The 13,454-nt window shown below is 37.1% G+C and overlaps 1 protein-coding gene across 1 annotated transcript; it reads left to right on the top strand.

Annotated features, from left to right (window-relative positions):
- The first annotated feature begins 11,880 nt into the window (after positions 1–11,880).
- LOC100728258 (olfactory receptor 8B8-like) lies at positions 11,881–12,828 on the top strand. The gene has a single exon (XM_003472729.3). It carries the CDS (start codon positions 11,881–11,883, stop codon positions 12,826–12,828), a length of 948 nt encoding a protein of 315 aa, XP_003472777.3.
- Positions 12,829–13,454: the final 626 nt, after the last annotated feature.

Below are 13,454 nucleotides of genomic sequence, written 5' to 3' on the forward strand. Positions count from 1 at the left end.
GCTGAGGGGTCTGCCCTGGAGCCAGGAAGCAATGCTCAAAGTTACTGCCCCAAAGAGAACTGTAGTCATCCTCAGAGACGTGGAGGGCCCAAGCTCCTCCAATGATGAGAGTGGCCAGGTTCATCTCAGGAAAGCCAGTGTGATAAGCTTCTCAGGAAAATCAACAGTGCACTGTCTTCCCCTTCAGTTCTCTCTTTATGCTGCTGGTAGCAATCCTGCGGTGGGCCTTTCACATCCAGAACCTCCCTGATTCAGCTTTGCTGAGTATTACAAGTTGATCATTGGTTAGTACACCACAGAAGGAAACTTCATTAATTATTAGAGAAGCCTCTCCTTTCTGGTAATCCTGGGGAAGTATAAACCACCACCAGTCTTTGTGTCAGTAGACACAATCCTTACCAGCCCAGCCACTCACTTCCAGTGGCAATTTCTCATGCATTATCAGAGGTCAGGCAGCACCTCATGGCTGTGCTGGGGTTGGATCAGCTCTCTAGTGTCTCTGTCCCAATTCTATCACATGTCTCACTAACTTTTTGGGTTTTTTTTTTCTGGTTTTGTTTTGCAAATGTGAATGAATGATGTTCTATTCTCTTACAGATTATTATGTACAGCCATATATATTATATTATTTGTTAGATTTCTAGATATGTTCCAATCGTGATTAGGTTCCCTCCTAGGTGTTAGTTATAGGGACTCCAAATTGAAGGGCAAAAACCAAAGGGAACTGAGTGACCACCATTATTAACATATGCTCTCAACCAAAAATAACCCCCACCATGGAGGAGAGATATTGGCTTTATTGAGCAGACTGTCTCTGAGTCAGCACGACACAGTGGACACTATTGATGATGCAGTACAAGCCAAAAAAAAGTCCAGCGTTTCTGAGCCAGCTGCAGCAAACCATGTTGTCATTATCACTGAGCTTCTTTATACCACCCAACGCTGCAGTCAGGGGTCTGAATCCGCTATCCAATTCATCTATTTTTGTCCACTTTATTAAAATTATTCTTTACAGTGTTCCCCAGTACATAACTATGATGACTTTTTATGGCTATATATTCCTTAAAATATCACATTAATTATCCTCTGCATCTTACATCAGGGTTTTTTCTTTGTCCATGATTAATCCTATAGGAAGTTCGCTTCATATTTTAATACTTGATTAACTCCTTCAAAACATCATTTAATGATTTGATTTTAAATAGAGGCAGTAAAAATTAGAGTGGCTTATGTTATGAAAAATGCTATTAAGGAGGATATTTTATAGTTGACAACTCAAATTTTTATGTATTTTTAAAACTTTTCTTCTTTAATGCTATAGACCACCTTTTCAACTCTAATATATAATTATAGTTAATATATTTAAAATATATATTTTGTGTTTGGTAAGCTTATTTTCTTTGATTTTCGTTGCGGTCACTCATACTTTATCATTCACATGTAATTAAGTAGCAGATTTTCATTTACCCATATTTTCTAGGTGACAGAGCATTTTATTTTTTGAGTTATTGGTGACAAATGTTTAGGAAAACTTTATTGATGAATACTCATTTCTGTGTACTAAATATTTCAAGAGCCACTAAAGCAAAGATAACCAGATCCTACAAAACACCACAAAATTTTCTTCTTATTCCCCTCAGTCTCCCCATTTCCCTGCTCCCCTCAATAGCATAATGGACTCGTCTGTTTCTTACAATAGGTTTTTAATGGGAAGGGAAGGAAATGAATCAGAGAATTACAAAAGTTGTCACACTGTTCATGGGAGATCTGTTTACATAAATATTTCTACAGATTTATTTTTTAAAGTTATGCTTTTTTTTCCTTTTTGTTTTTTCTACCTTGCAGAATTTATCATGAATTCTCTTCAGGTTATTGTATCTTCCATCAACATAATTTTTGTATTTACTTCCTTTAACTTTGTTAGTATTCTTCTAACTACGAGTAAGAAGCTAGAATCTAAGTTCATTCGTTGAGTGGCAATGTACATTAAGGCTTAAGGAGTTTACATTGAAGCCTCATATTCTCCTAGATAGACTGTGTCACACATTTTTGTCATATGCAAAGCAATAATGATATCTCTGACTGACATTAAGCTTGGCCTCTCCCTACCTCATTGCACTGTGAGAAGCAACCTCTTCTCACAATAGAGACAGGTGTATTTAGGTCCAGACCTCAGGGTTATTTGCTGGCTTGGAATCATTAAAAAGAGACAAAGGAAGTAGAAGGTGAAACTGGAATCATTGCTAGAATGTACACAGATTAGATGATCAGAGAACAATGATTTGATTTAATCTACTTGTCTCTCCAATTAAAGAGATCCATTACTAGTAACTCCTGCATCGATTATAAATGATGCTAATAATTTCTGACATGTGCAGACCATTTGGTTTTATTCTCAAATAAACCATGAGATCAGTAAAGTATAAAGTACATTATCTTCACCTTAGAAAAATATATTTGAGAGATGTTCACAAGTACTTGGGAAGGTGCACAGATTGAGCTCTGAGAGTAGAGTAATACTTTACAACATATCCACAATATTCAGGAAAATTAAATGACAGCTCTCTTAGTCACTCTTTTCTTATTTCTGAGACAAAATATCTGATGCCCAAAGTTAAGAAAGGCGAGGTTTATTTCTTAAAGTTCTTGGAGTTTTCAGTCCATACTCAGGTGGCCCCAAGTCAGCGTGTCATGGTGGGGCCATAGTACATGGCAGCTGCAAGCAGCAAGTCAGAAACCAGAAAGAGAGAGAGACACACCTTATTCCCATTGTTACATCAGATCCTGGCTCCACCTCTTGGTGGGTGCAGCATTCATACCACTGATCCAAGTGCTACACTATGAGCCAATCACAAATGCATAATTGCATGTAGTTTGGGGGCCCCTGACATAAACCATGAGAAGAAGGATTCATGTTCAACAGGATTGAGGAGTATGTGTATTCTATTATCCAAAACACATTGGCCAGAAAGCTGGGCTTCATATGCTTTCTCTACCATGCAGAATTTAGGAACGAAGCCAGGAAAATGATGCTCACCTTCAAAACAATGCAAAATGCCAAACACAGAAGACAAATATTTACAGATAAGTATAACTCTGAAAATAAGAAACCTAAACAAACTGACCAATTTAAACCCTCGAATCTCACAGTCAATTCTATTTCATGTAGATGAGAAGAGAGGAAATGTAGACAATTTATACCAAGTATTAGTGGACTACTAGGAAATTACTTATATTGAAAGATGAATCCAAAAGCTATATAAGATATCATATTTGCTAATTTCCTAACTGTATTCTAGGGAATAGCATGAATGTATGAAACGTTTTCATCAGCTAATGGTAAAATGAAATATTAATGGTAACATTTCCCTTTTTTAGAAGGAAAGTATATTTTCTTGTGAAATTGTAGGTCCCTTTTTGGTTTATCACAGTTCAAGTTTTAACTATATTTTAGAGTTTTTATCCAAAAACAGGAAATAAATATCTTCCTCTCTAGCCATGGTTTAATATTCTTCTTTTAATTTACTAATAAAATTAAAAAAAAAAACAGAGAATACATGCTCAATTTGACCCAATACAAAAATTTTTCTTCTGGTTTGGCTTCTTATGTTCTCTGGCAGGACAAGTGAAGACTGTATAATTTGCCAGCTTTGTTGATAATTATGATTTACATTTTAAATCGAATTTTAGATTCTCATATGTAGTAGAGTATCTAATAATTATAAGTAGTCAATATTCATATAAATTAATAGATCAGGGTTCTAATTTTATGCTTCTGCCATGTGTGCTTGATTAATATAATATTATCCCAGAGCAGATGAAGTTTTTCCTCTGAGTGTAGAGAAAACTAAGTTTCCAAGACTGTGGAGCTGGAAACCCGTTTTCTAGACTGCTATAGTCTCATTTCATCATCTCTTGGAGAAGCTATTAGGTTTTTCATAGCAATGCACAATGTATATTGCTGAATTCTACACTATTATATAATAAAACTGATAAAATCAGCTCAAGAATATTAAAGATACGACAGCTGCTTAAGTAAAATAATTTGGGTGGCTGAATGCAGGCCCTCTGATTCTTGGTCCTGTGCCTAACTTACTACCCACTGTTTGTGAAAATGGCCCACTGAATCGGCTCTGCACATAAAAGTAATACCACAGAATATTATAAATTTGAAAGACACAAAGATGAAGGAGAGCTGTTAATTTGAAATTCTTAGAAATATCAGAAGTGTTCGAAGCTCCTTTGTCATTTTAAAGACTATTTGAAAAATTGAGTTTTAAATTTCTATATTACAGTTGTAATCAGTTGTAATACTTTAAGAGAATTTTAATCTTCAGAAGTTAGGGTTACTTCAGACTTTAAAAGATAAAACCTATTCAGTAACATCAATAACCACAGGTCCTTCTTGAACAAGGCATGGCCATAGTTTGAAAATACACTTTGAAACAAAACCCCGTCAAAAGATACAGTTATTTTAAAAGCTATTGGATTTCTGGGTTTCCCTATTTTTTGTTCTCTGTGTAACCTGCTGTTTATTCCCACCATCCTTGAGTAGTCTGTAGTCTCATCTGAAAATCATAGTTGGAGATTTCTTCCCAACACCAATATTGAGTGATTTCTTTTTTGTTGATTTTTTTTTTTTGGTAACAGTTCCCTTACAGTCTAGGTTTTGTTCATAAAGTCTGTGCCTCCACCTATGCCTTATGATGCTGAGAAAACTAAAGACATTAGTGGTCACCAACATACAGCTATCCTAACAGGTGGGAAGCCAATGGTTGCCTCTGGCATGTACTTGTATTCAATGTGGCTAAACTCAGTTCCTTAGCGTAGAGAACAGCAAACCTGTGTAATTTTTCATGAAGTTCTACCTAATATTGTATGCTTAGTGAAGGAAAAGTAACCAAGATAAAGAAATGTTCGATTTTTAGTTATATTTTAAAACTGATTAGTCTGAGACTGACATTAAGTTCCAAGCTACGGTCATAGGAATATGTTCTTACATTTTTTTTCTAATTTTAAAACTAAAGAAATAAAAACAATGATACAGAAAAATTAACACTGATTAATATATTGCACAATGTTGCTTCAAAGTAATTGTGCTGATTATCAGAGACAGGGATGAGAAAGACGATCAAGAATCAAACAATGAAAGAACAAACTTATGGCATATATGCTATCATAAGTATAGTCCTTCCTCTGTGGGTACAGTCCTAATGTCACTTCTTTCTTAGAAGAATCTGCAGTGCTTTTTACATCTGTCCTGGATATGATCCAAGGTGGAGAGAGACCAGTTGAGCACATAGTTTAGCTACCTAAACCTTGGTATGCTGTTTCAGTCCATGTCAAACCACACAAGTGAAACACGGTGACAAACCCAGTATAATGGTAACTATACTACTAATAGATATATTTTTCTCTTTTTTCCCCCATATACCAGTACTTTCTTTTTAACATTTTTTTTTTCATTTTCACAATATCTATTGCACATTTTGGATCTTGTTTACTGTTTCAGCTTTTTAGGATATGACCTTTTATTCTCAGCACCCTAATTAGATAAAGACTTGGAAATTCCCTTTGACAGATAGACCAGTAAACAGAGTTAAATCTGCCTCACCCTCCCCTTTCTGGAGTGTCTTGTATTCCAATAATGGGAGAGAAACAAGATGGATTAACTTCATGCCTGGAAGATGAAACATTTATCACGAGGATGCAAAAGAATGGTTGGCCAATAGTCATAGTGACCTCTTCTGAGACGTGTGTGCGCATGTGATGTGTGATGTGTGACCTATCTTACTAAACTGAAAACAAATCAGAGGGTGAAGTCGCCATGAGACCTCTGGAGGTTGGAAAGGAGGTCTGATCAAGAAGATCTAGCTTTTGCCTGCTCCTTGCTTTTTAGGTTGTGATTCAGAAGAAAAGAGCACACAGAATCTCCTCTAGCTCTTCAAATCATCCCGGGATCCTCTGACTTTTCTGCAGTGTATACCTATCCTAAGACGGCAGCTGCAGAAGTTTCAGCTTTTTAGTCAGTACCAGCTGTACAGAGAGAGGGATTCAGGCAATGTCGTCTATCTGTAATGCAGTCAGTCAGTAACCCTCTGCAAAGATGCTCCTCCAGGGGCTGTGTGCCAGGTTCCCTGCCTTCCAAATTGTGTTCTAACACCCCCTGGTGGATACAGACAGGACTCCAGTGGGAAATGAACTCGCTCGTCATCTGGGTAGGACTAATGGGAGGAAATTTGTTTTACAATTTTTTAGTAACTTGAGAGAGTTGATAGTCTCCTTGTAAATATTTATCCACAGAATCTGGGAGTGGCAGCATATACGTGGAATCCCAGAACTTTGGGAGACTGAGCAAGAACATTGAAAATTGGAGCCCAACCTGGGTTACCTAGTGAGAACTTGTGGCAAAATAAATAAATAAATAAATATAATAGTTATAATGATGATGATGATGATGATGACGAGGATGGTGATGACAGTTTTTTTTTTTTTTAAAGGGCAGTGGCAGAAGCTCAGTGTGAAGGCTCTTGACTCAGTTCAACCTCCTGGTGGAGGCTGCATGTACAACCTCCATGTAGTTACAATTCTCAGTTGTGGAAAAGCATCCATAACTGAAGGAACATAAATTATAAACACATTAGCAAAAAAGAGAGAAGAAATAGTTTAGTATATTTTCAAACATTAAAAAATGTAAGTGATTTATTTTGAACTGTCTTTTCTTTGTTGTGTCCTAATGGGAATTTCACAACGCTTGATTATGGTGGCTTTATGGAGGATTTTTTCCCTTTGAAAAGTATTTCATTTCTAAACCAGGTATTTCATAACTGTATGTACTTGTGGTACAAAACATAGTGTTCTGTTATACTTAGTGAAACAGTTACTACATTCAAATTAAAATAACTATCACTTATTTTTGATCATATAATCGAAATCTACTCTCTTGGCACATTTCCTGTGTGTGATACAGTCTTATTAACTACAGTTGCCATGTACAGTAGATGTCTAAAGCTGCTTATCCTAAATAATTGCAGATTTTTGCCCTTTGACCTATATCACTCATGTTCTCCATTCTTAAGACCTAACTTTTTACCATTTCTGCATGTTCAATATTTAAAGTTTGACATATTAGTGAGGATGTGCTGTGTTTTGTTTTTGTGCCTGGTTCTTTTTCTCTCTTGTCCTCTTTCCTGTATTAAAATAAGAATGACAAATGAAGCATGTTTTCCTAAGAATATCTGGAGTTAAAGCAGTTGCATGAAGTTTGCCTGTGATCTCTGGGTTTGTCACCGTGTTTCACTTGTGTGGTTTGACATGGACTGAAACAGCATACCAAGGTTTAGATAGCTAAACTATGTGCTCAACTTGTCTCTCTCCACCTTGGATCATATCCAGGACAGATGTAAAAAGCACTGCAGATTCTTCTAAGAAAGAAGTGACATTAAGACTGTACCCACAGAGGAAGGACTATACTTGTGATAGCATATATGCCAGGAAACTAATTTTTGTGAGTCACAAATGACAAAAATATATCCAAGAAAATACAGATAATGTGAATAAACCGCTAGCCATTAAAGAAAATAAAACCATAGTAAAAAATCTTTCCACAGACCCTGTTGAACTCCAAACTAGATGCAGAGAAAAAAAATGCAACATTCACTGTTTTATCTTTTTTTAATCCATAAAACAGGACTTAAAATTACACCATATCCTCACAGAAATTCATTACAATTAATTGGTGCTTGGGAATGCGTTTATGTAAATACTAGTTCTATATAAGGGAGGGGAAATTAGGAAGTGAACAATCTGACAATCTGCACGGCCTTTTGATGCAAGTGAAACCAAAACGCTGAAGTAGGGTTACACGTTGCTTAATCAGGGGACACTTTCTGTGAAGTGTGACTGTCATACAGAACACTTACACTACCTGATAGCTGCAACATGACCTAATGAGATGATCTCAAGGGGCCAGCCTTGAATACATGACCCATCATTGACCAAAATGTCATTATGTATTGCCTACTTTACATACTGTTTATGATATAATAAAACTACATTTTCCCTTAAATGAAGAGTTTGTTTATACACACAACTCCTTACTATGTAGAAGGTGCTAGAGATCATCTCATGCCCTGTAGTTACAGACTCGTGCCTAATTCAGATGAGTGACTATTAAATTACAACAAAGATGACAGAATGAATCTCCATTCCCAGCCATGAGAAGGAAACAAGTGCCTCTAAGGCAAGAGAGCAGATCTGTGGATGGATGTGCCAGTGTTTGTTGTGCATCCTAATAGAACTGACTTTAATTCAATAAAAGAAAAAGATAAAGACATCATTTATGTGTGGTGATAGATACTAAGAATAACTTAAATTCAATGCAACTAGACTTATCCTGATTTGAATATATACCCTGGAAAATTGAACTTTTAACATGAACATGTACTCTGATACAATTAAAACCTATGGTGTTTATGACTGAGACTTATTTTTTCTTAAGGATGTAGTCAGTATTTTCTAAGAAGTACAGAGAAACAAAACAACTTTATAATTCTCTTTCATTTCCTGACCTCCTGAGAGCTCAATGAAGGCACAGAGGTCTTCTTTTTAGTAGATCAGTCGTTAAAGAGGGGTCTTGTGTCTCAGAATCCAGCTCATTTTGAGTCTAAGGACATAACAGAGAAGAGGATAGATGTGACACATTATGGAGGATGGACAATGGGAAGTTCCACATTTAATAATGTATTTTTAAAAAAACCTTCAAATCACAAAAAATGAGAAGACCTGAGTGAGTCCATCGTTTCTAGGCTAAGCTGGAAATCCCCAATCAGTTACAGCTTTGACAAGCTTTCCATTATTCTAGCTTTGGGCAATGGAAGTCTTTCTCTTTAGTTATTGTGCCCCTTTGCTGGGATCCCATCAATGTCACATTTGTGCATGTATGTTTAAGTGCTCATATATTGTGTTCAGCTCTAGTTCCTATTGATATTTGCTATCTGTACTCAGTATTATATGGTTCACTTTAAGATCGGCCATTGCTGATCTGTAATTCGCCATTTCAAGAAACTTGGTTTCCATTATCTAGTTCCCATGTATGGATTTTTGTTCATTCATAAAATATAAGTACGGTGGTTTCAGAATATCAACCTACATCTGTATGGGAAATGACTCATCAGCAACTTTATCAACTGGAGTGCAGTCGCTGTACAGTCCATATTTGTCTTTAATCCTACAACCTCTACTCATTTAGGAAGCTTTTTAGGTCAACACCTTTCATGATCAATCCTTTCACTGAGGTTATGCCATTAAAACATCCTGAAAACTCTAAGAGCAATTTCCACTAAAAATTGCAAATCATCAACTATTTCTCCAAGGCTTGCATAAAAGAAATGGATTTAAATATTCCAGAAATGATTTTATATAAGAAGTTACTGTCAGAAAAGCCTGCTAGAATCATGGTTTTTAAGTCTTTACTTTCTAGCCCTCAGCCAAATGCCTGCTACCACCTCATGACACCCATATAACTATACATGAGTAAGCTAATGAGAATGTCACAGAAGGATGGAAAAACAAAATTCCTGGTGAAAGGAACTCTTGAAGGAGTGTCCATCTCTGTATTTTTAGGATCACTCAAATTTGAAAACTCTTCATAAAGATGGCATCATGTTATCCCAAACCCCTTGGGTAGTGTTAGAAAGGAACCATGAGAGGCCCTATAACATTTAATTCACAGTATGTTTATCAGCTGCTCACAGCTTGGGATCTGCATTTGATCCACTAAGAAAAAGTATGCTCAGGAGTCTCTGTTTGAGATTTACACCAGCAATATCACCCAAAGTTCTCTCCCTTAGAAAACCATTATTCTAAACCTCATGTGTTTTCTGGCCTGAGGTATCTGGCCAGAAATAAAGTGAGTATCTGCACTGCGTCTTTCAATCTCAGAACACTGAAGATGTGGCATCATACTGGTGCAGGATGTTCTAGAGCTCCCTGAAAATCACTACTTACACATTGCTGTAACAAACCTGGTGACACAATATTCTTTTTCATAATTTGACATGTGTGACTTTCAGAAATATTTAATGGTTCAGGGTTGTGGTAATGCTTTGGAATGCACCTCACCAACTGTAGCTTCACTCTCATAGAAAGCACACAGCAAATTCAGTCTTCTTTTGTGTTATTAGTCAGGCTGAGTGTAGGTGTAAAATTTTTTATCTAAATCTTCATTTTCCTGGGTAATTATGATTTATAACTCACCATGCTGGCATATAACCCACTCTCCTCCACGTATCCAAATTTGGCACAACCTGTCAGATGCAGTTAATTTCATTCATCTGTAACAAAGCAAAGTACAGTGATTTTCCTTTCTCTCTCTCTTCTTAGCTCTCTCCTTCTTTCCCTCCTTTCTCTCTCCCTTCTTCCCTGACTTCTCCCGTTTCCTCCTTTGCTTCCTTTTTTCCTTCATTCTTATACACCTCACTCCTTTCCTTATTTCCTACTCCTTGCTTCTAATAGATTTAGTGATTCTTTTTTAATATTCAGATTTTGATCTACTTAGATTTTAATTTAGTACATGATGATAGGCATGGGTCTAGTTTTAGTTTTCAGCAGTCATTTATTGCTCTTTGCAGATACAGAAAAAGTAATGAAGAAAATATACATACACCTGGTATCAAGGAGCTTAGATTCAAATTAATTGTACACATCCAGAGAGAAGACACAGATGCAAACATTTGCGTCATATCCCAGCTAGTGACAATTAATAGGGATGATCCATTATGAATAAAAGACAAGGTTTCCTTTCTGTTTGGAGATGTCCTTATTTTGGAGTTAATCAAAATATATGTAAAGTGGTATATCTTTGATAAGACAATATGATTGTCTTTAGTTAGCTGGCGAATATAGCACAGGTAATTTCTTTTAGCTAATCTCTTGAGAAAATAGCAAGAAATGTAAGTCTTCCAATATTTAATCATTAGTTAGCTGGCAAATATAGCACAGATAATTTCTTTTAGCTGATCTCTTGAGAAAAAACAGGAAACACAAAGCTTCCAATATTGAATCATTAATTAGCTGGTGAACACAGCATAGGTAATTTCTTTTGGCTGATCTCTTGAGAAAATACCTGGATATGTAAGTCTTCCAGTATAGAATCAGGTTCCTAGGTTTCTTCACTCATAAAAACCTCTTTGGTCTTGCTAGAAGGTGGCTCTTTTGTGATTGGTACATGCTACTTACCATTCCTTTCACTAGAGAGGATGTTTTGAGCAAATCCATCCCCAGAAATCATGATCAGTAACACGTGGCTTCTCACAGCCTGGGGAACTTTGGGGCTGTGTTCTCGCTCTCTCAGTCAAAATATGTCCCGAGCAACAGCATTCATGACAAAAGAAACATCTTTATTTTGCACCATGTAAACACTCATCAAAGCCACTTAGCTCTCTGAGAAGAGAGGAGAATGAAGCCCTCCCCTGAAGCCAGGGCACCAAAGGGTGAGTGTTGAATCTTAGCTCTTCTGCTATTCTTCTTGCAGACTTCATCTGTGGTGTTCAGTGAACCCTTGAAATGCCTCATCTCCTGTCTGCTGAGGTCGTCACTGACTGGGGTGTAAGAAGGACCAAGGAGGCAGAAATGGTCAAGGGCCAGCACTGTTCCTGCTTCCTGAAATCCCTCCTTACGAAATCGCCTCCTACAGTCTACCTAATATTCATCTTTATACACTCCCTCTATCTAGTTCTACAGTGGAGAAAACGCAGGCATAGGGAAGGATGGGCTCGAGCTCACCCTCCTATTCCCTGAATCAGCTCTCATTACAATGGATTTATTTGGAGTTGTCTCATTTTAGTGTCACTGTGTGCTTCTTCTCTTGTTCTCACAGAAATGGCCCAGGGAAGAATGGCTTCTCACAATGGCTCTTCAGTGACCGAATTTGTTCTGCTGGGTTTAACACAACAGCCAGAGCTCCAGCTGCCTCTCTTCCTCCTCTCCTTGGGAATCTATGTGGTCTCCGTGCTGGGGAACCTGGGCTTGACTGTTCTCATAGGTCTGAATCGTCACCTGCACACTCCCATGTACTACTTTCTCTTCCATCTCTCCTTCATCGATCTCTGCTACTCCTCAGTCATAACTCCTAGAATGCTGATGAGTTTCCTAAATCAAAACACCATCCCTTATGCAGAGTGCATGGCTCAGCTCTTTTTCTTTGCTTTCTTTGTAATTGATGAGTGTTATATTTTGACCTCCATGGCCTATGACAGGTATGTGGCCATCTATAAGCCCCTGCTTTACAAGGTCATCATGTCCCATTGGGTCTGCTTCATGATGACAGTGGGTGTGTATGCAATGGGCTTTGTGGGTGCCATGGCCCACACAGGGTGTATGCTGAGACTCACCTTCTGTGGCAGCAATGTCATCAATCACTACATGTGTGACATCCCTCCTCTCCTGCGGCTGTCCTGCTCGAGCATCTCCATCAACGAGATAGTGGTTTTCGTTGTGGTGGGTATCAATGTTACAGGTGCCTGTCTTATCCTTTTCATTACTTATACTTTGATTCTCTCTAATATTTTCTGTATTCATTCTAGAAAAGGCAGGTCCAAAGCCTTCCAAACCTGCAGCTCTCACATCATTGCAGTTTCTCTTTTCTTTGGAGCATCAGCATTCATGTACCTTAAGCCTTCTCCTGCTGAGTCTCTGGATCAAGATAAAATATACTCTGTTTTTTATACCATTATGGAGCCAATGATGAATCCTTTAATCTACAGTTTAAGGAACAAGGATGTACATATTGCACTGAAAAAGACTTTGAAGAAAAGGATTTATACTTAAATAGAAGCCATTTTGCTATATGTCATATAAATTAGTGCAGGTGTTACATAAAGCTATGGCGAGAATGGCAAGTAACCAAAATATGCAAACTTTTAAAATTATAGAATATTAAAGACTTATACAAATCAGTTCACAAAGCCAAGCAATACAGGTAAGAAGATCATAATTATTTTTTTAAATAGGATTAATGTGATTTGTTTAGTCTGCCATTCTCCTGCTTAGTAAGGTTTTAAGTAGAAATGTGGTACGTGATAAAAATCTAGAAATAGTTATTGTGAAACTTAAAGTCATTCGTATCACAAATTCTTATGCCACTATATCATGTAGGTAATGATTTTCTTACACTTTAGTTTGGTAAATTAATTTTTGTTTGATAAATCTCTGTTGAATGTTCACGGAACGATAGTTTCTGGAGAGTACTTTGTTTTTCAACAACACAGATACTCTAATTTTTGTTGATACATTAGTCTCTAATGTGTGAGTTAAAGAGAGGCTGAAGGTTTTCCTCTAACCATAGATCCTAAGGGCAGGAAGATAAACTATTGAGAGCAGATGGGACAAAGGACAGCTGCATTAAGTGCAGCTGTTAGACACCAGCCAGAAATGACAGCATAAAGATGGACTGT

The sequence above is a fragment of the Cavia porcellus genome, unplaced genomic scaffold (assembly GCF_034190915.1).
Source record: "Cavia porcellus strain 051 isolate PalLab524CR breed Dunkin Hartley unplaced genomic scaffold, mCavPor4.1 scaffold_9, whole genome shotgun sequence".
NCBI classification, from domain to species: Eukaryota; Metazoa; Chordata; class Mammalia; order Rodentia; family Caviidae; genus Cavia; species Cavia porcellus.